A 25,340-nucleotide genomic window follows, 5' to 3' on the forward strand; every position below is an offset into this window, starting at 1 on the left:
GGGTGCTAACGTGTTATTCTACACATGAATTTGCATTGCATTGCAGAAGCCTATTCAATTCAATGGTCTGCCAAGCGCAACAAAAAAGATGCATGTACCATTTCTGTCAGCGCAGCGCAATTCATGTTAGTGTGTTTTAACGCATGTCCATCAGCAAGGTGCGTTGGAGTGCCATTCAGAACGCATTGTACCGCATTACACCACGTATGTAATGTGCATTGTTTTTAGCTGTGATGTGTGTGTTACCACAATGCAATATTGTGAATGAGCCCTTACTTCTAGGTTGGTGGAATAAAGAAGTTCAGCATTTAGGCAGCTTAATAAAAATCTGTTCACCTCAAATACCCAATCAGGTGCTGAGTAATTAAAAAAGAGAGATTATTATTATCTCTAGGCGCTCTAAGAGTTAATTTTAATTGCCATCATCCCTTGAAGTTTGCTAAAATTGTTGATCCTCTGGGGGTGGGATTGTATAGGCAATCATAAAGAAGAGTTTTATATAAAACACATACATTTTATTTGATACAAAAGGTTATAAAAACAAGATTATTGTTGATTTCAACAATTTCTTGATTTCAAAGATTTCAAAAATAATCTTGTTTTTAGAACCTTTTGTATCAAATAAAATGTATGTGTTTTATATAAAACTCTTCTTTATGATTGCCTATACAATCCCACCCCCCTAAGAGGATCAACAATTTTTGCTTTTTTTTTTAATTAAAAAAAGAGGACTTTCCCTTGTATATCATTTATTTAAGTGAACTGAGCTGCACTAGTCTAAATAATCATTCTGTGTATTTAATAAAAACCATCTAAAATTCTTTATACTGAAATGGCAAGTTATTTTGAAAAAAAAAAAGAGCTAAGAATCGCTACTAGACCTGACAGACACTTATGTGAAAATAATCAGCCAGCAATAAAACTCAATCCATTAATTATACCACATACCCAAACATAATTTAAGTAGCCAATGCTTTTTTTTATTAATTTTCAACTATCAGCTGAAATAAAGAATCTTAGAAAATGTCACATAAAGATCCAGGTAAAGTTTTTTTTTTTTTTTCAGACGTAATAAAAAAAAATGTGATGAATGGGGGCCCTGCATTTATGTTAATGTTTTGTGTCCATACTGTATCCTGTACACTGTATAAGACAAAAATATAATTAAGACACTTTGTATGGAATATATGTTGAGTCCCATACAGTGACATGCTAAGTGGAATACAATTGCTGTTTTATCTACAATGTACATTCAAGACAGTTTGTATAATATATTATCAAAACACTTGCATTTTTTCAAAAGACCGAGTCTACATTAACATTTGTAAGGTACTATCACTGTTTTTGTAACACAGAATTGTTAAGACAGTACACAACTGGTTTTGGCAACAGTGTAACACAGCTATTTCTTCATTTATGAAGCAACAGTTTCTTTTGCATGAGATTGTGTCAAAAAATAATTACAATCATTCAGGGAAGACGCCCATTTATTGATTAATTTGTTTTCACCAGTGAAATCGATAAATGATACACCTCTTTAAGTGTCATGATAGCATCTTGTGGAATATGTCATCATGTGATCACATCAGTCTGTTGTTGTAGACATAAAATTCCAACATCATCAACAAACTTGATATTAAACATCAATGAAGTACATATTGGCCATTCTCCCACTATTGATTTCGGAACAGGAAATGCATTTCATGCAGATGTCTTGCAAAAAATTTCAAATGGAACCTTGTCAATTGCTACTGTCTAAACCGTTAAACGGCATGGGCCCTATACATAGTACAGCCACAACCTACTTTATATAGTTAAGCATGTATAGACGTGCTTCTTACGGGGAGGTGTGTTTTGCCTTAATAATTTCTGTTGTACATTCCACTATGGAACACTTTCAAAATGACGGATGTTGTGCTGTCATCTGGTCTGTTCTTTTGGAGACAGACAGACCATTTAGGCAAGCACAATAGGAGTTTTTGTCCTTTGGCAAAACACACCTATTATAATTCCATAGTACAAAGACTCGGGAGTTCACAGGCACATAATGGGTCCGAGGAATGATCTTGAGTTGTTGACCACAGCTTGCACAATTATTTTAATGTGCAATGGCTAACTCTCTGCAAGTGACTATCCATCTATCCATTCTAAACCTTCTTAATAAACAATGGTATATATATTTTCTTAAATATATGCTTTCCCCCAAAAATCATCACAGTCCCTATTTTATTATATAACTTAACAGTGCATATTATTAAATATAACTGTTTCAATAAAATAAATATACAAATAAGTGACATTACTCTATATTTATAGGAATTTTTGTTTTATTAAATAGTCTTGTTCACTAAATATCACTCACAATCCAAGGAATCTTCCGTTTTGTTTGGTTTTAATATATGCACTCCATTTATATATTTTCTACTCTTTTGAATCAAACATATATTTGCCACTCACTGCCATTTTAATTTACCTGGGAAATATGAGAAGATGTGATTTAGAGATCTGGATAAAGAAGGGAGTGCTCTTTATGATTCATTGGCTTTTGAGTAGCAAGACGACCTTAAGAAGTAGATTTGCCATATGCGGTACAGTGACTTGATTTCACAGTCACTTCTGGGATGATATTGTAGGTGCAAACACTTTTCTATCCTAGCCCACACGTCGGTGTCAATATTTGAAAAAGCTTAGGTGTGCCTTCTTATTTTCTACGAGTGCCCACTGACTGCTCGAGTTATTGTGAATAACCTTCTCACATGTACAGTGTGTGGTCGTCTGTTTTTTTTTTCTTAGACTTATAATTTTTTTTTAAAGGTTGTATTATATCCCCAATGTACTGTAAAACCCATATACAAAAATAGTCACATATATAAATAAATGACCTACAAATTAAAAAAAAAACAAAAAAAAAAAAAAAACAGTTGATCCACTAACACAAGTCTGTAAACATATGGCAGTATGGTAATTGAAAATGCAAACAGTGGACACAATTATTGTACTACAGTGTTTTATGTGAAACACACAAACAATAAAAGTTTGCATTCCCATGACTGGTCCCAACAGACTGAGAAGCCGTTTTGGCCCTCTGCGAAAGAAGTGTCAACTGGTTATTTAAACAGTAACCACCAGTCAAGGCTGATACACCATCTCTTGACAAGAGGTCACTGTCTTATTATAGGCACTGACCTTGAGTACATGTATGCAAGAACTGTCAGTTTGGCATAGATCTCCCAGAGGAGTCCTGTTGACACAGATGGGTCATCTTCACAGGTTGTAAACAATTTATCACACAAATGAAAAAATGTGCAGTTTTATTTTTTATTCTCCCTGGCATCTTTGCTTTTGTCCTCTTTTTCTGCTTTGTCTTTTTCATGTTTTTCCTTTTCTGGTTTTGTTACACTATCATATGATGGAGGTGATGTTGTAGAGGGTGTCATATCAGTCTTATCTGTAGTTGAGTTCCCATTAAGCTTATCAATACCCATGTCTTCTTTAATAGGCAAGCTATTTACTTCTTTCATTTTCTCTTTTCTATACATATATGAAGCTTGTCTAATAGTTTTCCGTAAAAGATAGTGCCGGAAACAACGCTGAATGATGATCGCTGACAATTCCTCTTGTTTTCTCCTTAAGGTAGACGTAATTGGTTCATAGGAGACCTTTGAAGGGTTGGATGCCATGAAACGCTCTTCCATTGGTTGCCGAAGATTATCCATTTCGTCTCCTTCACCCAACACTCGCTTCGTAAAGGCAAACAAGATGTCAAGGCAATGAATTCGGTCACCACTTACCATGGGAAGATCCATTGCAATAAGCTGAACTCTGTTTGGTTTTGGTATACGAAGAGGTGGATCCAGAGCGTCAGCAAAATCAGGCAATTTAATGTACTGAATAAATTGTGTTGCATCTGGATCAAACTTTTCCCAAACTTCATAAAACATTTCAAAGTCATCCTCTCCAAGGGGTTCTGCACTTTCCTCCGTGGCAACACTAAAGTTCTCCAAAATTACAGCAATATACATGTTTACCACCACTAAAAAGGATATGATGATATAACTTACAAAAAAGAAAATCCCAACAGAGGGGTTACCACAATCCCCTCTGACTGAACTCCCAGGGTGTTCTGCATTTGGGTCGCAGTCTGGTGCACCACTGTTCAGAATTGGTGCTAATAAGCCATCCCACCCAGCTGATGTAGTGATTTGGAACAAGCAAATCATACTATTGCCAAATGTTTCAAAATTAAACATGTCATCAATTCCTGCTTCTTTCTTGACGTAGGCAAAGTTGGACATTCCAAAGATAGCGTAAATGAACATCACTAAAAACAACAGAAGACCAATATTGAACAGGGCAGGAAGGGACATCATCAAAGCAAAAAGCAGAGTACGAATTCCCTTAGCTCCTTTAATGAGACGCAAGATTCTCCCAATCCTGGCAAGTCTAATAACTCTGAATAATGTTGGAGAAACAAAATAGTTTTCTATCATGTCAGCCAGGAACATGCCTAAAAAGAGAAACAGATAAAGATGTTCAAAAGGACTGATAACATTTAAAAAAATAACATACATTTTTGCACTTTTAAGTTAACATTTTAAAAAAATATTAAAAAGTCTTGTACACTGAAAAAATGTGTATTCTACTTCACTGGCAGGGAAAGAGCAGGGGATCATAAAAACACCAGGCTGTGCAGGCATGCCTGTAGCTAGCCCCTTGGCCTAGCAACAGACTTGGGCAGGATGTGCACAGACTGAAAATTGGGCGGTTCCTGTTGACTTTTGGTTTGTATGAACTGCTATATGTTCAACAGAAGACAGTCTAAGGACCTGCTTCTCTCAAATGGTCCTGCTGGAAAACCAGCATTCGATCAGCACTTGCAGCCAATGGCTGCAAGCAATGATCTGTGTATTCTAATGGGGATGGGGAGATCCCTGCATCACACATTGTTTGTGTTGATGCTGGAATCTGTCAGTTTTGAACAAAAAAAAAAACTGCATGTGTATACCCAGCTTTACATATATTCAGTTTGCTTGCAAAGTGATCCTAAGATGTTTAACTGGTTTAATCTACTAACTTGTTTTGATTGGACATGTCTGGAATTGGCCCAGAAAGAATTTTCAGCAGAGATTGATGGGAGGCAATCAAGTAACAACAGCAGGTATCTTTCAGCGTAAATGCGAAACAGACATTATTGGCTCAACTTGTGTTAAAGTGGTTGTAAAGCCTCAAGGTTTTTCCACCTTAATGCATTGTATGCTTTTTTCTCCCACTGCTGTCAATCAAATCCAGTGACACGGGAGCGGGGGTGGGGCCGAGTGCTGCTGTCTGTGTCAATAGATGCAGCAGCGGGACTCGGCAGCGAGCCCGCATAGGTGCCCCAGAAAAAGCTGCTTTCTGTGGGGGTAGCCGATGAAGAGGAGAGGCCTAGAATGCCGGTGGGGCACCCCAGAATAAAAGGATCAGGGCTGCCTTGTGTAAAATGATTGCACAGAGAAGGTAAGTATAGGCATGTCTTCTATTTAAAAAAAAATAAAAAAAAAAAAACAAAGGTTTACAACCCCTTTAAAGGCTATTATATCATAAGCACCAGTGACACAGGAACAGAAGGTGTACGCAGTTGCAACTGAGATCAGACCACCTATTACTTTTTAAATCTGCCTCTCCCCTGCACAACACAAGCTGAATTCTGGCCAACTATAAAAAAAAGAGGCCCCCACCTAAGCCTATAGTTATAAATTAGTACTCTTTTAGCCTGAGGGATGTAATGCAGAGAATTACATTTAGCTTTTATTTCGAAGAAGCTGGTGTTCTTCTCTTGGACACATAGTTGTGCAGCTGCCCCCTCACTGTCATCACATAACATGCAGAGCCAGGACCCAACCACGGATCTGCATTATATGTGATGACAATGAAGGCCTGCCCACATTCAAGGACTGGAGGGGGGGGGATGACCCAACAGGGTGGGTGCAGGTAAGAATTCCTCTCCATTACAACAGTCTATACAAGCAGCAATTCATAAATATACGGGGTCACCCTAATTAGATGATATCTGCCTAGATATCAGCTTTAAAAGAAACATGGAAGCTGCCACTTCTGACTTCTATTTTAAGATTGTCTTTTTTTTTTTAAATTCATTCTTATCATAGTAATTTACTGTGCTGAAACAAGCTTGCGCATATTAGATATCAGGAAAGCGCACACCGGAAGTGACATACGGGACATTCAAACAAGTCCCGCGGCTGAAATTACGAGCAGATTGTTGCAATTTTAACTATCACAGTAAAGCTGCAAGGCAGATGCAAAGATAGTGTGATACAGGACATTCTGACAGTATCCCGCAGTACCCCAGAGGAGTGGAAAACTGTACCCATATCCCGCAGAGAGTGGCGCAATCACACTGGAAATAATACTAAAGCGTATTATTTACAGCAGTAGGGTGAGCGGTTTGCACACCTAGAAGTGGTTAAACACTGAAGAGCACCAGCACTCACGTATTAAAGAGGTGTATTAGAGGATACAGGATTTTTACTGGGACATTACCACGTGTTTTTAACACTGAAGCACCGTAATAAATGGATCTCTCTTAAATCAGAAGATTATATGGACATATTTTGTAACAATTACACCGTCTAATTGCTATTTTCTTTGAACAGCACTAGCACTTTGATTTATTTATGCACTACTACTTTATAGATTGGCATTTGTGCACAACACTATTTATGCACTGTAGATTCATTCAATTACTTCTTGGATGTCCTGTAGTATTGCACAGCGTATCATGGATTCATTTAATGCACTACTATTTATGCACTTTATTCTAACTTCTTTTGTAGTTTTGCAGCATTGCACAGCACCATCATCTATAACTATTACATGCACTTTATATTTAATATTTATTTTATTACACTGAAGTCACTGTGCACTTTGTTTTCTTATTGAATCATTAAATTCGTTTTATATTTATTGATTTATACATACACGGAAGGTTCCTTCTTACACAGAGTGAAATTGAAGAGTCACTGTGATTTATTTATTTATTTATTTATCTATCAATTTGTGGTTTTGCACACTAACAACAGTACATATATTGTGATTTTATTGATTATATGTAATATCCTTGAAGCGCAGTATTTCCCCCCCAATATATAGATATCTGAACACGTGATATGCATCTTGTTGCGCTGAGTGACTGGCTCAATTAGTAGTGTACCAAGAATCATGGAGCCATCCCTAGGGTCTGTATCTTCACAAGAACTAAACTATCACAGGTCCTATATTTCCAATCTAAAAATATCCCTTAATGTCAAAACCTGGGTGTCTACTTCTTTACAGCTGTAAGCTTCCCCAACTACAGAAATTTTCACAGCCAGTTTGGAAGTTTCTAATAGAGAAATGAATAGTAAATGTTTGTTTCTCCATGGACTATCATAGCTGTGAAAAAAATTATACACAACATAATTATACATAACTGTGTGTGAGAAAGGTGAGTAGAAAGAAAATGGGCAGCTCAGCTTTAGGCTCTAGGACAACTTTCTTTTTTATTGTCACCACACTGGCTAAACAAGTACAGGGTAAGATAGGTAATGCACAATAATACACATTAAACTGATGTTAATATTGGTATTGTATTTCATGTTTTAGTCCAAGTGAGTTTGACGCACAGGGGTTGATTTACTGGCGAGTGCAAAATCTGGTGCAGCTCTGCATGGTAGCCAATCAGCTTCTAACTTCAGCTTGTTCAATTAAGCTTTGACAAAAAAAAAAAAACTGGAAGCCAATTTTGCACTCCTAAGTTTTGGTAAATCTACCCCACAGAGGTGATGAACCATGACACCATTAATCTTGGTTTCAATATTTGTCTCCCACAAGTAGACAAAGACACCTATCATTTTAAGACCACAATAGACAGTTTAGTTTTAAAAACCTATATTATTTTATTATTATTATTTCAAGATGAAAGAGCTCATGAAAAGCTGAACTTCCTGAATGTAGCTTAGAAAAAAGTTAAACATCATAATTAATTTTTATACCTATCCAATACTTCACAGTACAAATGCTTGGCTCACTTTCAAAAATAGAAAGGTATCTAAATGTACCATAAGAAATGTGTTTGACCTTTTGTTTGCAATATTGCAACTGTTGTTCTGTCCTTATAGCATGAATGCATTTGTTGGTTAAATAATAAAAGTTCACATTCAGTTGTCTCTGTGTCCTTTGAGGAGCAGCAGTATTTTTCCTTTAATTTGACGTGATTTACAATAATTTTACACCTGTGCAGCACCAACAATACTTACCAACAATGGAGAGAATGACAACAACAAAATCAAATATGTTCCAGCCAATTGTGAAGTAATAATGCCGCAGTGAGATCAGTTTCATAATAAATTCACCAGTGAACAGGACAATGAAGACCATGTTGATCCAGTACAAGTAGTTTTCCATTTCTTGGCTTTGTTCATCTGTTTCAATCATCATTGTTACCATGTTAAGGCAAATAAGTATCATGATGGTGATGTCAAAGGCTTGCCTTGTTACAATATCGAACACAAAACCTTGGTATTTGTTCTATCAAAAAACAAAAAAATAGTAAACACTTAATGTAAAAAAAAAATAATTCTAACATTATTTGTTTTGGCATATTTCACAAAATCAGTTTCTCCTTTCTCTGAGTTCTACATACTGGTAATTAAATACAAACCTAGAATTTTGACATGTCAATGAATCAGTATTTGCTTTTAAGAAAAACTAGTACATTTGCATTTACTAAAATGCCTCTCAACTTTCTGGCTAAAAGGGCGTGTCCAAAGGGTGGTAATAAACAGCGCATACTCAGACTGGTCTGAGGTAGTAAGCGGGGTCCCCCAAGGCTCAGTCCTAGGACCAACCTTGTTCAATTTATTCATAAACAGCATTGAGGACGGGATCTGTAGTTCAATATCAGTTTTTGCAGATGACACAAAATTAGGCAGGGCAATAACAGCACAGCATGAAGCAGATATCCTACAGTATGACCTGGACAAAATAACGGAGTGGGCAACAACTTGGCAAATGAGGTTTAACGTGGAGAAGTGTAAGGTTTTGCACTTGGGGACTAGCAACATAAAAGCACAATACACGTTAGGAGGGGAACCCCTGGGAGAATCAAAAATGGAGAAGGATCTGGGAGTATTGGTGGATGATAGACTAGGCAACAGCATGCAATGTCAAGCGGCAGCTGCCAAAGCCAGTAGAATATTAGCATGCATAAAGAAAGGGATGTATTCCAGAGATAAGACTATAATCCTTCCACTTTATAAAACTCTGGTCCGACCGCATCTGGAGTATGCTGTCCAGTTCTGGTCACCAGTCCTCTGAAGGGATGTGTTGGAGCTGGAGAGGGTCCAGAGAAGGGCAACTAAACTAATCAGGGGATTGGAGGACCTTGATTATGAGGAGCGTCTGCAATCGCTTGATTTATTCTCCCTGGAGAAGGGACGCCTGAGGGGGGACATGATAGCAATTTTTAAATATCTCAATGGGGATCTTGGCTTAGAAGAAAAGCTGTTCAGTCGCAGGGATTGCATGAGTACTCGGGGGCATACAATGCGATTAGAGGAGAAGCGTTTTAACCTCAGGCAACGTGGGGGGTTCTTTACTGTTAGGGCTACAAGATTGTGGAATTCTCTACCACAAGAGGTGGTTTCTGCAGGTAATATGGTGGCTTTCAAAAGACTTCTAGACGTACATCTCAAGGATCAGAACATTCAGGGGTATGCGAGATGATTACAGCCACACACACCTACACAGGTTGAACTGGATGGACTATTGTCTTTATTTACAGGCAGTCCCCAGGTTACAAACAAGATAGGTTCTGTAGGTTTGTTCTTACCTTGAATTTGTATTGTAAGTTGGAAAAAAAAGTTTAAAGGGGGTTGTGAAGTCAGAAGGTTTTTTATCATTATGCATTATGATGAAAAAATCTTCTGTTTGCAGCAGTCCCCCTCAGCCCCACTAATGGTCACCTGAGCCCCCTCTCGACCCAGCAAGGCACATGACTGTCTCAACTGTCCGGGACTTCTCTCCTCCTCCCGCTGCTGTCAATCAAAGTCAATTAGCCAATGAGGGGAGAGAGGGGGCAGGGCCAAACCACAGCTCTGTGTCTGAATGGATAGATGGAGCTGTGCGTCGGCTCGGGTGCCCTCATAGCAAGCTGCTTGCTGTGGGGGCACTCAAAGGGAGGGAGGGGCCATGTAATGTATGTTTTGCTGCCTGTGCCACTGTTCAGAAGATTTCACCTCACTTTCTGTCCCTGTGACAACTGGATTTTGAAAATTTTGGGTTGGGTTTGTGGAAACAAGACTTGGTGATAAAGCTTTAGTGGAGACACCCTTTTCCCATGATAACTCTTACAGGAGTGAATTTCCCTTCATAGGGTAGATTTCCTTTGACTTTCTGTTGTCTCCCTCCGTTTGTAAGTATGAGTTGTTTGTAAGTTGCATGTTTGTAACTTAAGGACTGCCTGATTACATGTTTTTCTTTTTTGAAAGTATAGAGTATAGATCTATGTTTGTCTCAAGCATGTATGAATTTACTTACTGTTGACTGACTCACCTACCTCTGCTGCAAGTCTATTCCAAGCATCAATTATTTTTTTTAGTAAAATATTACTTTCTAAGATTCGTTTTGAACTTTCCTTTGTAATGTACACAAAGGCTTGTCGAATTCCATTGCTGCGCACTACTCCAGCCACTGATGAATGCAATTTGTGTTTGTACACAAAGTTTACTTATAGTGCTCTGCTGTCCAGTGTGTACATTGGTGAGTAACCGTTGTCCTTACTTTACCTCCTCAAATTTTATTTTATAACATTTTTTATTTTTATTTGGGACTTCCAGCACTGCCGTCATCAATTTGAATCCTACCCAGGACACTAACTGCATAGAATTTGCATGTTCTCCTTGAGCTCCAAAGGCCTGCTGGTAGGTCTAAATTGATGCTATTACCTGTATACATGCATGTAAAATAGGGACCTTAGATTGTAATGTCCTTATAGAGTGGAACTGAATGTACAGTATGAAAAGCACGGCGTAAATTGTCAGCACTAAATAAATACCTGAAATTATAAGTATGTCAATTCCACTACATTCTTGCACTCAGGTGTTCCCAAATGTTAGGACAACTTACAGTGGGTACGGAAAGTATTCAGACCCCCTTACATTTTTCACTCTTTGTTATATTGCAGCCATTTGCTAAAATCATTTAGCCATTCTTCTTCCTCATGAATGTACACATAGCACCCCATACTGACAGAAAAACACAGAATTGTTGACATTGTTGCAGATTTATTAAAAAAGAAAAACTGAAATATCACATGGTCCTAAGTATTCAGACCCTTTGCTCAGTATTTAGTAGAAGCCCCCTTTTGATCTAATACAGCCAGGAGTCTTTTTGGGAAAGATGCAACAAGTCTTTCACACCTGGATTTGGGGATCCTCTGCCATTCCTCCTTGCAGATCCTCTCCAGTTCTGTCAGGTTGGATGGTAAACGTTGGTGGACAGCCATTTTTAGGTCTCTCCAGAGATCCTCAATTGGGTTTAAGTCAGGGCTCTGGCTGGGCCATTCAAGAACAGTCACGGAATTGTTGTGAAGCCACTCCTTCGTTATTTTAGCTGTGTGCTTAGGGTCATTGTCTTGTTGGAAGGTAAACCTTCGGCCCAGTCTGAGGTCCAGAGCACTCTGGAGAAGGTTTTTGTCCAGGATATCCCTGTACTTGGCCGCATTCATCTTTCCCTCGATTGCAACCAGTCGTCCTGTCCCTGCAGCTGAAAAACACCCCCACAGCATGATGCTGCCACCACCATGCTTCACTGTTGGGACTGTATTGGACAGGTGATGAGCAGTGCCTGGTTTTCTCCACACATACCGCTTAGAATTAAGGCCAAAAAGTTCTATTTTGGTCTCATCAGACCAGAGAATCTTATTTCTCACCATCTTGGAGTCCTTCAGGTGTTTTTTAGCAAACTCCATGCAGGCTTTCATGTGTCTTACACTGAGGAGAGGCTTCCGTCGGGCCACTCTGCCATAAAGCTCCGACTGGTGGAGGGCTGCAGTGATGGTTGACTTTCTACAACTTTCTCCCATCTCCTGACTGCATCTCTGGAGCTCAGCCACAGTGATCTTTGGGTTCTTCTTTACCTCTCTCACCAAGGCTCTTCTCCCCCGATAGCTCAGTTTGGCTGGACGGCCAGCTCTAGGAAGGGTTCTGGTCGTCCCAAACGTCTTCCATTTGAGGATTATGGAGGCCACTGTGCTCTTAGGAACCTTAAGTGCAGCAGAAATCTTTTTGTAACCTTGGCCAGATCTGTGCCTTGCCACAATTCTGTCTCTGAGCTCTTCAGGCAGTTCCTTTGACCTCATGATACTCATTTGCTCTGACATGCGTTGTGATCTGGAAGGTCTTATATAGACAGGTGTGTGGCTTTCCTAATCAAGTCCAATCAGTATAATCAAACACAGCTGGACTCAAATGAAGGTGTAGAACCATCTCAAGGATGATCAGAAGAAATGGAAAGCACCTAAATATATGAGTGTCACAGCAAAGGGTCTGAATACTTAGGACCATGTGATATTTCAGTTTTTCTTTTTTAATAAACCTGCAACAATGTCAACAATTCTGTGTTTTTCTGTCAGTATGGGGTGCTATGTGTACATTCATGAGGAAGAAGAATGAACTTAAATGATTTTAGCAAATGGCTGCAATATAACAAAGAGTGAAAAATTTAAGGGGGTCTGAATACTTTCCGTACCCACTGTATATGTCTATGCAGGGCTTTTTTCTGAGACAATAGGTGCAGGAACTCCCCCTTTCCAAGTTACCCCTTGTCTCCACCCCCTACTTACCTTCTGCACCATTCTTTGGTTCCACCCACTACCCACCTCCCAGTAAGAGAATACAGAACCAAGTAACAATTGTGTAATTTGTATGAAATGTGTTAATGATAACAAGAAAAGCAGTAAAAAAGATACCATACAGCCAGCAACAATAGATCACCCCAACAACAATGGTCTAGATGCAAAAAAATACCCCCCCAGCAACAAAAGATTCCCAACAGCAATAATAGATCTCCCCGCAGCCAGCAGCAATAGGCGCTCCAGCAGCAAGTAAGAATAGACCCCCCCCGCCAACAATGGACTACCCACAACAAAATACTCACAGCACCCACAGACCCACAGCACCAATAGACCCCCAACAGCAAAAACAGATCTCCCTGCGGCCAACATCAATAGACCCCTACCTCAGCTGTGGATCCCACCCCCCAGCAACAATAGAGCACCCACCAGCAACAGTAGATCTCCCCAACAACAATAGAACCCCCCTGCAAAAACAGATCCTCTTAAGCAACAATAGATCCCCTAGCAGCAACCATCAATAGTACGTGTACCTCTTGCCATAACATACATTCAGTGCTGGAGGTGCCGGAACTGTGTTCCCCCCCATTCCCGCTGAAAAAAAGCCCCATGTCTCTGGATATCAAGCACAGTAATGAGAACTGAACAGCATACATGGCTATATATGTTTCAGAATCATGGTAACCCACCTTTTTACCAGCCAGAAGGTAAACTTTACTCATACAACAGACTCTGAAGTTGGTATGTGCTATGCTGAGCTAGACATTTGACAAACAATACCCAATTCATTTGGCAGATTTTACACTTCACAGATTGTTCACATGGTAAATCTTTGGGAACACTTGAGTACAATATTGCAATGTGACTGACTTTGATGTGTTCCCTGTTTTTAAGACACACGTTTTGCCAGTAGGCATGGCATACAGTTATATCATCTGTTAAAAGAGGTGGATTTGGCAAATATCAAGTCTACAATTTTGTAAATCAGCTTCTGTGTCCGTCTCCATATTATGCTTCCTTGCAAGGAAGGATATTATAGTAAGTACCAGTTATATGACACACTTACCGGTGGCCTTGGAATGGGCTTTTGTGGCTTCTTGGACCCCAGTTTTTTCATGGCATTATAATATTTCTTTTGCTCCTCTGTCATGAAGATGTCTTGACCTCCAAAGTAAAGAAATAAAATAAAAACTGTTTACAACCTTGTCAATGTAGTACAGGGCACATTGGTGTGATCTTTTAATAGGCCTTAATTTATTATGTTCTGGTTCTGCAGCTTGGTCTTCAGCACACTTTTTCTAAAGAATCACTTGGCTGAGGTTTTAAAAGAAAAACAATATTGTGTGTATATATTTAAAGTGATATTAAAGTCCCATTTTTAAAAAACAAAAAACAAACAAGTTATACTTGCCTGCTCCGTGCAGTGGTTTTTCACTGAGCACCCCCGATCCTCCTTTTCTCAAATCCCCCGCTGGTGCTTCTAGCCCCTCCCTCCTGCCAAGTGCCCCCAGAGCAAACAGCTTGCAATGGGGGCACCAAACACGCTTGCTCCAAAACTGTGGCTCTGCATGCCCATTCACAACCAGAGCCGTGGCTTTGTCCCACCCCTTCTCTCTCCTGATTGGCTTACTGGCTGTGATTGACAGCACCAGGAGCAATGGCTCCAGCTGCTGTCTTAGCCAATGAGGAAGGAGAGTCACTGGAGAGCCCAGACTTTCGTGCACATAGCTGGAGGAAGATTAGGTTTCAGTAACTTTTAGGGGGGGGGGGCTGCTTCACAGAAATATTTTTTTACCTTCATACATAGAAAACATGAGGTAAAAAACCTTCATTCTTTGCAAAAATCTTAAGGATTTGGGGTATGTCTGTGGGTCCTGGTTGTGCCGATGTGGCTGTGATATGTGTGTTTTATATTTTACTTTTTGTACAAAGTTTATTACTTTCATAGCGATGCAGTCATGCCCCTCCCGTGACATTTGGCATAGGCAACCTACAAACACTTTTTTTGAATTGCTCCATGTAGTGATCATTTGACTGGAAAAGGAGCCTGGGACACACTTCTGCCAGAAAAGCCTGTTTGTATTTCTGAGCGTGATTGTGGAATCTAAACAGTAGTTTAGATTCTGTTCCAATGAGAGAAATTTTTTTAAAATATAGAGAAAACATATATCATGATGCTAGACAAACCATTCAAATAACAGTGTTATTTTATTATACTTATCTTTTTCTTTTGTTGGTTGAAATTGTCAATAATAACACCAATGAAGAGGTTCAGAGTGAAAAAGGAGCCAAATATGATAAAGATGACAAAGTATAAATACATATATAAGTTGTCTTCATATTTAGGTTGCTCTTGTAGCTGCAAATTGAAGTTTAAAAATATAAAAAGGACAATAAGTAAAATATATAGTGACCCAGTATTACCCCTTTTCATTATTTTTCATATACTATAAATCATTCAACCCCCCATTCATACCTGAGCGTTTTGTAGCTCGAAGCTCCGAAATGCACAACATTGTTTATAGTTGTGCCTGTGCACAACTAAAATTAGTGTCACTTGAAGCTTGAAGCCCATAAGTACATGAGCTCTTTTGAGCTACAAGCCTCAAACTTGAAGTATTTTGGCCACAACAGACTTCAATGGAAGAACTTAAAAAATGTGTGAACAAACTTGTGAAATTGTACATATCGCATGCTTCTTTTCCCGAGCAACTGGAAACTAAGGATGCTTAGCTCAAGTGTAAATGCAGCCTTACTATCTCTCAAGCTGTTTGGGCATCTACATATGCAGTATGGCAACTCATTTTAGCCAATAACCCCTTGGTACCCAACAACTACCCAATCATATTCAAATAGTTAACCTAATTATGACCAGACAGCGTGGTTTGATTTACTTAAAGCGGAGTTCCAGCCATTTACTCACCTGTCCAACGGTCCAGCGATGCGGCCGCCGGAAGCCTCGATCCTCTCCCTCGGCGCCGGCATCACTGCTGTGGGCACCCGGCTGTTACAGTTTGCGGCTTCACAGCCGGGTACCCGCTGCGCGCCGTGATTGGCCGGCAATCTTCTGGGACCTCTGACGTGTCCCAGAAGATTGCAGGGAGGTAGGGGGAGAGGAGAACTTCCGCTCAGGGAGCCGCGGCGCTCCGAGCGGAAGTGGGAGCGGGTACCTGTCAAAACTAGGTACCCGCTCCCCCCCCCAAAAAATGACATGCCAAATGTGGCATGTCGGGGGGTCAGGACTCCCTAAAGCGGAAGTTCCACTTTTGGGTGGAACTCCGCTTTAAGGAATATATGCTGTTGACTTAGCAATGTGTTATGCACTTTTCCACTGCAAGTACCGGCTCGTCTCCACTCGGCACTGCTTGGCCCAGCTCGGCTCAGTTTGCTTTTCCACTGTGGTACGAGTCGGCACCTTTCAGCACTGTATAGGCTCTACTCGGCTCGGTTTGCTTTTCCACTGTTGTAGTACTTAGTAGTAAGTGGGTGGGATTACAACGATTCTCTGACCAATCAGTGGCTAGTAGTGACAATCAATGCTGCATGCAAAGGATTGTGGGATATGGTATCGGTACGGCCTGCTTGGAACCCCAACCAAGGTGGTATTGTTTAAGCGAGCCGTACCGACGCCGTACCATGTAGTGGAAAAGCGCCGCTGTACCAAACCGTACAGAACTGTTCTAACCCGTACCATGCGGTACCATGCAGTGGAAAAGCGCCAAACCGAGCCAAACCGATCTGTACCATGCAGTGGAAAAGCGCCTATAGTGAATAAGATAAAGATGTGTTCACTCTAATCATCCAATCAAGTGCAAGCAAAAATAATGACTGGGTAGTCAACAAGTGAACATTTACTGTGCATAACTAAGTGAACATTCACCTTGCTATATGAACAGCCTCTGCTCTTTTAGTAAATCAACACAAATATGTCATTTATCTGCACTGGCATTATTATTCAGGAAACACTGGTTTATAGAAACTGAACTTCAGTTATTAGATAATGTATGATTATGAGCGATGGATAAGACACAAATATGGCGTCAATCAAAAGATCAGCCTTGTCGTATGGTCACATCGGCTCCGATCAAATAAGCAGCCACAATGTTAAGGTAACGATATGGGTAAGGGTCAAACCACCAGAAGGGGTATATGGTCACATCAACTCCGGTTTACCTCAATGAAAGAAGGCAGGACGATAGTGCAGACCGTATGGGTAGTTTATTCATTCATATAGTAAAAACATACTCACATTGAAGTGGATAATAAAGGCATATTATGATGAGCCGCGGTATAAGATAGCGTGCTGCTCGTAAGTCGGATCGCCTGACGCGTGTCGTCAAAACAATGACATCATCAGAGGCGGACCCGACTCCAGACGGCAGCACGCTTAAAAGTGACTCAGCCGGAAATGGCGTAGGCGGAAACCAGCCGCCGATTGCGTTCCACTCGGTCATAAAGCGGAACCGGAAGTGACGCGGGCGGAACAATCCGTCCCTGCGTTCCATCAGGCTCCATGTTGAAACCGGATAAAGCACAGAGGAGCCCTAATAGGTCATAACAACCCAAAAGGAAGTTAATTGGTCCCATCCAGCACAAGCAACTGATTGACTCAGATCGCTAATCAACCGGTAATAGTAACAAAACATACCAAGAACGAGTGGAATGCAAATAAAACATAGTGCATCATATTAAAAAAACATAATATCAATGCAATGTTAAGGCTACAAATTTAACCACTTAAGGTCAAAGAGGAGCCTATACATAATTAAACATTGCTAAAGGACAGAGACAGGACAAGTGTTAATGATGCCACAATAGACGGAAAAAATGTGTACACATCATACACACAAGTCTTCTTAATAATACACTCCAAAGCCATAATAGAAACATATTTCATATGACATGGAAAAGGATTCCTATTTCTGCACAGTTGGAGTTTGGGAACTGGTCTACACTATCTCCTCCACTTTTTATGGACTTTTGGGACTCTATGTGGATGTTTTATATTTATAGTGTTTTGGCGCTACTACACTTTTATTTATGCCTATTTAGTCTGTAATCTGCTATTTAGTTGGCTGCCTACACTTATTGTTTTATTTGGACTTCGTTGTTCTTGATCTAGCTGTCTGAGCGCAGATTCTTCTACATTTTTTACGTATTGTTATCTGATTACCTAATTATTTGCTGCTGGACGGCAATATGGATATTTTCACATATAGAAGTAAATGTGTTGTTGATGCCAGTGATGTCTTCAATGATTTGGAGGAACCCTCTGTGACGGATTTAGGGGGGTCCTTCCTAAGATTGAAGAACATCATGATTTCCGAAATACACACAAAATGGGACATAGCCCTTCTTGATAAATATCTAGAATTGGGCATGGTCCCGCGCAGCCTCAGGTGGGAGGTCAGCCCACAGGAGGATGAAAAAGATATAATGGTTTGGGCTAAGTATTTCAATGATGCTGGATTGAACATGCTTAGGTTCTTAGTCAGTAGGAAAAAGGTTAAACTGGTCAGATTGGATGAGGAGATCCTGGCCTTGAAAACTTCTATGGCCTCTTCCACTGAGAGTTTGGAATTTGTCAACAGATCCAACGCCCTGAAAAAGGTCCTTGAAAAGGAAGAATCTGACCAGAAAACCAAAAAGAAAAAGAAGTACCTTAGGGACTTAGGTGATTATAAGTCCAATTTAATCTTTAAATGGCAGAAAAAACAGGAGGCGATGCAGGCTGAGGCAGCGAGTCAACCCACTGCATCATTGCCTGTTCCCCTCTCTCAAACTGCTCTTCCTACGGTGTCATCACCTCGTACACCCCTGACGCCTATACGACATGAATGGGTGCAAATCCCAGGAAGGGGTAGAGGACGTGGTAAAAATAAGAGGGGCAAAGGTGCCAGACCCCCAAACAATTCCCAAGTGACGGAATACCAACGTGATGGTTATTACCATGAACGGAATGATTATCACCAGAGTCATACCAATTATGGTTCACCACGTAGAGATGATAGGGCATCATATAATCGTTTTGCTCCGTTGGATCAAGGAGAGGATTATTACGATGATAGGTACATCACTAATCACCCACAACATAACAATCAGTGGAATGGTGGTGGACGTGGTGTACAACAACAAAGACCACAGGGGGATTTTCACAATCCCAGCCAGTACAGGCAACAAGACGGAAAACAAAGAGAGGGACCAGAGGGGGGAGGCGGACCAGGCAAAAAAAGAAAAATGCATTGAGGGATGCAGGGATTTTTAACCTGAGTTCCGCCGACCTCTCCGATAATGAAAAATTGGTTCTTGGACACGGCTTGAAGTATGCCCCTACCAAACCTTTAGATAGGTTTGGACTTTTTATGGATGTACATAAGTACATCCGTAAAATGAACATTAAAAGGTATGTCATGTCTAAGCCCATCAGAGACAATAGACTTGTCAACGGGGGCATTAGACACTCAGGACTTTCTAATGCCTCACTCTTTAACCCCCCTGGTTTCATGGCCCCATCTATAGGGGTGTTCAAGGACTTGGTCCTCAAGGATGTAGAGGCCTTACAAATTAGGAAAGACAGGAATGAATTTCGGTTCAATGAGGGTCTCAAATCCCTCAAGAAAAGAAATGACATCGTTGTCAGGCCCGCTGACAAAGGGGGGGGTATTGTCGTTCTGGACAAATCCTCCTATTACGCGGAAATGAATAGGTTACTCTCTGATACGGACACTTGTAGTCCACTCCTGTTTAATCACACAAACCGGTATAAAAGGGATTTATCAACCCTTATTGATCAGGGGTATCAGGACAGTATTATCAACAAGAAGGAGAGGTCGTTTCTGGTACCTGTGGCTCCGAGGGTGCCCGTTCTATATTACCTCCCAAAGGTGCATAAGAACGCCCTCAATCCGCCTGGACGCCCTATAGTGAGCGGAATAGATTCCGTCACCAGTAGGGTTGGGAGGTATATAGATGGGTACCTACAGCCGATGGTCACCAACACCCCTTCTTACTTGAGAGATTCCACTCAAGTTCTGAATATTTTGGAACAGGTTGAGTGGAGGGAGGGATATCTGCTGGCTACAGCGGATGTCACCTCCCTCTATACTATCATCTCCCATGAACATGGCCATCAAGCTGTTCAGACCTTTCTGGAAAGAGATGACTCCCTGATTTCTTCACAAAGGGAGTTCATCCTTTCATTACTCAGTTTCGCCATGCAACATAACTACTTTTGGTTTGGCGGCTCCTTTTTCTTGCAAAAGAGGGGAGTCGCCATGGGTGCCAAGTACGCACCGTCCATGGCGAATCTGTTTATGGCCAAGTGGGAGGAGGACGTCATCTATGGCCGACCGAGACCCCAATTGGTTCTCTGGAGGCGGTATATTGATGACGTCCTCTTCCTATGGGATGGCGATAGAGTGTCTTTGGATAGTTTCATCAAGGAACTCAATTCCAACATGCTGGGAATTGTTCTCCAGCATGAGGTTAGTGAGAATAAGATCAACTTCCTTGACCTAACCATAGAGATCAAGGACGGTGCAGCTGTGACTAGTACGTTTTTTAAACCGACGGACCGTAATGGGTACATCGAGCAGGGAAGTTGTCACCATCCTTCCTGGCTGCGCTCTGTACCCAGGAGCCAGTTTTTACGTCTCCGTCGCAACTGTACCAGTATAGATACCTATCGCAACCAGGCTCTGACGTTGAAAGGTAAATTCCTTGACAAAGGGTATGATGAGGTTAACCTGAATACGGTGCTGCAGGAAGTGGAGAATATTGAGAGGTCCACCTTGTTACAGAAGCAGCCCAAAGAACAAGAGGATTCGAATCGTTTCGGTTTCTCCTTTATTACCACATATTCGAAGCAGTACAAGGACGTTAAACGCATTTTTAAAAAACATTGGAATGTCCTCCAAAATGACAAGGTGCTGGGCCCCCAACTCCCTGAAGTTCCACGGGTAGTGTTCAGGGGTGTGGAGCCTTTACGTCTTCAGATTGCTCCGAATGTCTTGGATAAACCAGAACAACTACCCTTCTTTCACACCCTAACTGGATATTATCCGTGTAGAAGGTGTTCGGTTTGTAAGGTCAATTCCCTTGTTGGCAGAAAATTCTGCGAGGTCACATCTACAGCCACCTCCAAGATACACCCTATTAAGCCCTTTATTGGATGCTCCTCCACCAATGTGGTCTATCTCCTGCAATGTCCGTGCGGCCTACAATATATAGGCCGCACCAAAAGGACTTTGACAGTGAGGGTGAGGGAGCACATAAAAAATATTAGGAAGGCTTTTCCTAATCATAGTGTCTCTAGACACTACGCTGATTGTCACGACAAAAACCCTAAGGGCACAAAAATTTGGGGGATTGATAAGTTCACCCCCCATTGGAGGGGCAGCCATATCCATCGGGAGATTTCCCGTTTGGAAACTCGTTGGATTTTTAATATGAGAACCTATGCCCCATGGGGGTTGAACGTCGAGTGGGACGTGAACTGCTATATCAACAATAGCTAAAGTAGGCTTTTTTGATACGTGTTATCATTTTATATAATTTTTTTATTTTTTTCTGTATTTTATTATATTCTTCATATCCTTTTCCATGTCATATGAAATATGTTTCTATTATGGCTTTGGAGTGTATTATTAAGAAGACTTGTGTGTATGATGTGTACACATTTTTTCCGTCTATTGTGGCATCATTAACACTTGTCCTGTCTCTGTCCTTTAGCAATGTTTAATTATGTATAGGCTCCTCTTTGACCTTAAGTGGTTAAATTTGTAGCCTTAACATTGCATTGATATTATGTTTTTTTAATATGATGCACTATGTTTTATTTGCATTCCACTCGTTCTTGGTATGTTTTGTTACTATTACCGGTTGATTAGCGATCTGAGTCAATCAGTTGCTTGTGCTGGATGGGACCAATTAACTTCCTTTTGGGTTGTTATGACCTATTAGGGCTCCTCTGTGCTTTATCCGGTTTCAACATGGAGCCTGATGGAACGCAGGGACGGATTGTTCCGCCCGCGTCACTTCCGGTTCCGCTTTATGACCGAGTGGAACGCAATCGGCGGCTGGTTTCCGCCTACGCCATTTCCGGCTGAGTCACTTTTAAGCGTGCTGCCGTCTGGAGTCGGGTCCGCCTCTGATGATGTCATTGTTTTGACGACACGCGTCAGGCGATCCGACTTACGAGCAGCACGCTATCTTATACCGCGGTTCATCATAATATGCCTTTATTATCCACTTCAATGTGAGTATGTTTTTACTATATGAATGAATAAACTACCCATACGGTCTGCACTATCCTCCTGCCTTCTTTCATTGAGGTAAACCGGAGTTGATGTGACCATATACCCCTTCTGGTGGTTTGACCCTTACCCATATCGTTACCTTAACATTGTGGCTGCTTATTTGATCGGAGCCGATGTGACCATACGACGAGGCTGATCTTTTGATTGATGCCATATTTGTCTTATCCATCGCTCATAATCATACATTATCTGGTAAGCAGTTGGTGTTATTCCACGTCTGGGTGTCGGCTTCCTATTTCTGCACAGTTGGAGTTTGGGAACTGGTCTACACTATCTCCTCCACTTTTTATGGACTTTTGGGACTCTATGTGGATGTTTTATATTTATAGTGTTTTGGCGCTACTACACTTTTATTTCAGTTATTAGAACCCCCTCTTATATGTAATACAGGAATAGAAATGTTTAGTTTTAAAATAAAAACTATATATAATATATAATTTATAATCGCTATTATTTTGACATGATAGTTTTCTGAAGGTCACTATACAGAAATTGTCCTTTCAGAGTATCCCTCAACTAACAATTATTTTCCCACCTATTGCTCAAGGCAAACAATGCTTTATGTGTGCCCCTTAAATACTCATATGATCTCTGAAAATAAAAGGTTGCAGTCCAAAAAAAAATTAGCAAAGAAGAAAGACCCCAGCTTTTGAACACATTTTGTATTTAGAAAGTACTTCTGGAGGCTTTAATACATACAGATGTCTATAGCCAATAGTACAACTGACAGCTATGTTATTTGGGCATCTTATAGACTTGCATTGTGAGAAGAAGCCATAAATACAATCTTTGTGTGAAACTTCCAAGCAGGAAGCAGAGCCTGTATATGTAAAAAGGAAATGTGGCTTCCTTCATATACCTATGCTGTAGAATTACATACTTTATATAAAAAAATAAGGTTATTTTCTAAATTAACACAGACTGATATTATTAATTGCATATTTTTTTGTAGTAATTACATCAATTGCATTATTATATTATAGTATAATACAGTTGAATATAAGTAAATTATAAATTCAAGTAATTTTATTTTACACGTATACCTAGAAAAATAACAAAGGAGGCTATACATTCATGTTAAGCATTTGCCATTAGTGTAGGCCATCAGTAGCCCTCAGTCAGACCTCTGCCCGTACATATCATCCTAATGATGACCAATTGATCTTACATAAATAACAGAAGTTGTTCATAATCTTTACCAACCTTTCGCGAGTCAACTGCTGCGTACATAATATCCATCCAGCCTTTAAACGTTGCCTAAAAATATTTGGAGATTTCTATAGTTAGGAGCGTGGAAGTCAGAAAAAACATTTGTTTTACTGGGCTACAAAATTGTATATTGTATTTCACAACATTAAAATTGCCCACACATGATAGTCAAAGCTGGCAATATACTAACAATAGAAGCAATTGTGTTAAAGTAGAACTATAGGCAAAACTTTTTTCTTCATTTTGGATAGAGCAAGGGAGGGGTATACCCCTGTCATTTTCTTTTTTTTTTTCGCCATTTGTGTCCCATTGCGGAGATTCTCCTTTACTTCCTGTCACCAAAGTCAAACAGGAAGTGAGTGAAAATCCCTGTAAATCAAGGGAATTCCTTGGGGACCCCCAGGTCACCAGAACTAGTGTACCCAGTGGAAGATTTCCCCTCTTTTACTTTTCTGGTGACAACCCAAAATGTGAGTAATTTCTTTTACTTTCACTAATAATAATGGTAAACAGGATAAATAGAGAGGATGAATTATTGGGGCCACAGACAGCAATAAAAACTGGTGGTCTAATCCCTATCCGCTCTATCCAACACTAAAAAAATAAGTTTTGCCTTTAGTTATACTTTAAGCCTTTCTAGGTACCAATATTTTTTTTATGGGACATTCTGACACATCAATTTGCCAATCAGACATTGTGGGAGTGATATATTAAAATAACACTGTACTGCAAAGGTTTGGAGGCTTCTGTTACCAGCCAATCCATCTGGAAATCCTAATTCCATTGCTATGATGTTGATCCAGTGGTGTTAGCACTTTCTCAGTCACTGGCCCAGAGAAAATATGCTGATTAGGAATATCGTCTTCACTTGACTTTCCTGATTCCATGTCATTTGCAGACCAGTGTCGCAGAAAGTACCTAAGCCAGGCAACCACCATTTTCAAATGGTGGTAAGCACAGGCTGATTTTTTTTTTATGAAGAAAGTCTGTAGTTGCATCATTCATTCCATCATATGCAGGAAATGATCTGCATTTTTTTAAAACTTACCTGTTCATAACTGGGTGTCTTAAATGAACAAACATACACATAGCAAAGAGTAGAAATGACTTCCCTTTAGTAAGTTGCCTGCAGTAAGTGGCAAGAGAGCTTCATCAGGGATCTTAGTGAGTTTTAAAGCCCAAGCTTCTTTTAGCTTTGGGAACAGAGTGGAAGACATAGAATCCCTAAAATTTAGTTTTTATGGTTTATGTATTACCTTCTCCAACCAGGTCAAGCCAATATTGCCATTCTGTTTGAAAAGAAGACCATGACATTGACATGTGAGTTTGTTGCCTTCTTGCATCTCTTTGCATCCAAAAGAGCTTTAAGAAGCCAACATGTGGTTCACTATCCAGTAACCACAGGCAAAAAAGAATAGGGTCTAATCTAATGAAACAGGCCTTAAAAAAAAAAAGGTGTTCCCTACACACAATCATAAACATGTACAAATACTGAAGTAACAGAATTAAATAAATTTACTTCACTTACCACTTGGAGTAAAGCAAGATAACCAGCTCCTACATTATCAAAATTGACTTTAACGTTCTTCCACCGCGCACTTTCATTGGCCTTTATTAGCTGCATACAGTCTGACTGGTTTTCAACTTTAGTAATTGGGAATATTTCACCAGTGGTAGTATTAACACAATGATAATACTTTCCCGCAAACAAATTGACGCCCATTATACTGAAAATCAACCAGAATATCAGACAAACCAGAAGTACGTTCATAATGGAGGGAATGGCTCCGATCAGTGCATTTACAACCACCTAGTATAATAATTAGGAAGAAAAAGGACACGTCATTTCTGCTGCTGGGGAGAATTTGTGTTTTCAATCTGTTTTCAGGCATGGAGAAAACTAAAAAAAATCTAAACAGATGGAT

The 25,340-nt window shown here is 40.2% G+C and overlaps 1 protein-coding gene across 1 annotated transcript in view; it reads right to left on the reverse strand.

Annotated features, from left to right (window-relative positions):
• Nucleotides 1-958: 958 nt before the first annotated feature.
• Nucleotides 959-25,340, reverse strand: part of LOC309559037 (sodium channel protein type 2 subunit alpha-like) — a 337,619-nt gene continuing 313,237 nt past the window's right edge. The window contains 6 exon segments of the mRNA XM_082262157.1: nt 959-4,507; nt 8,295-8,565; nt 13,956-14,080; nt 15,107-15,248; nt 23,410-23,463; nt 24,944-25,225. Of these exon segments, the coding sequence (XP_082118283.1) occupies nt 3,312-4,507; nt 8,295-8,565; nt 13,956-14,080; nt 15,107-15,248; nt 23,410-23,463; nt 24,944-25,225 (2,070 nt within the window). The 3' untranslated portion in view covers nt 959-3,311.

This window comes from Pelophylax lessonae (genome assembly GCF_965119305.1).
Source record: "Pelophylax lessonae genome assembly, chromosome: 6".
In the NCBI taxonomy this organism is placed as follows: Eukaryota; Metazoa; Chordata; class Amphibia; order Anura; family Ranidae; genus Pelophylax; species Pelophylax lessonae.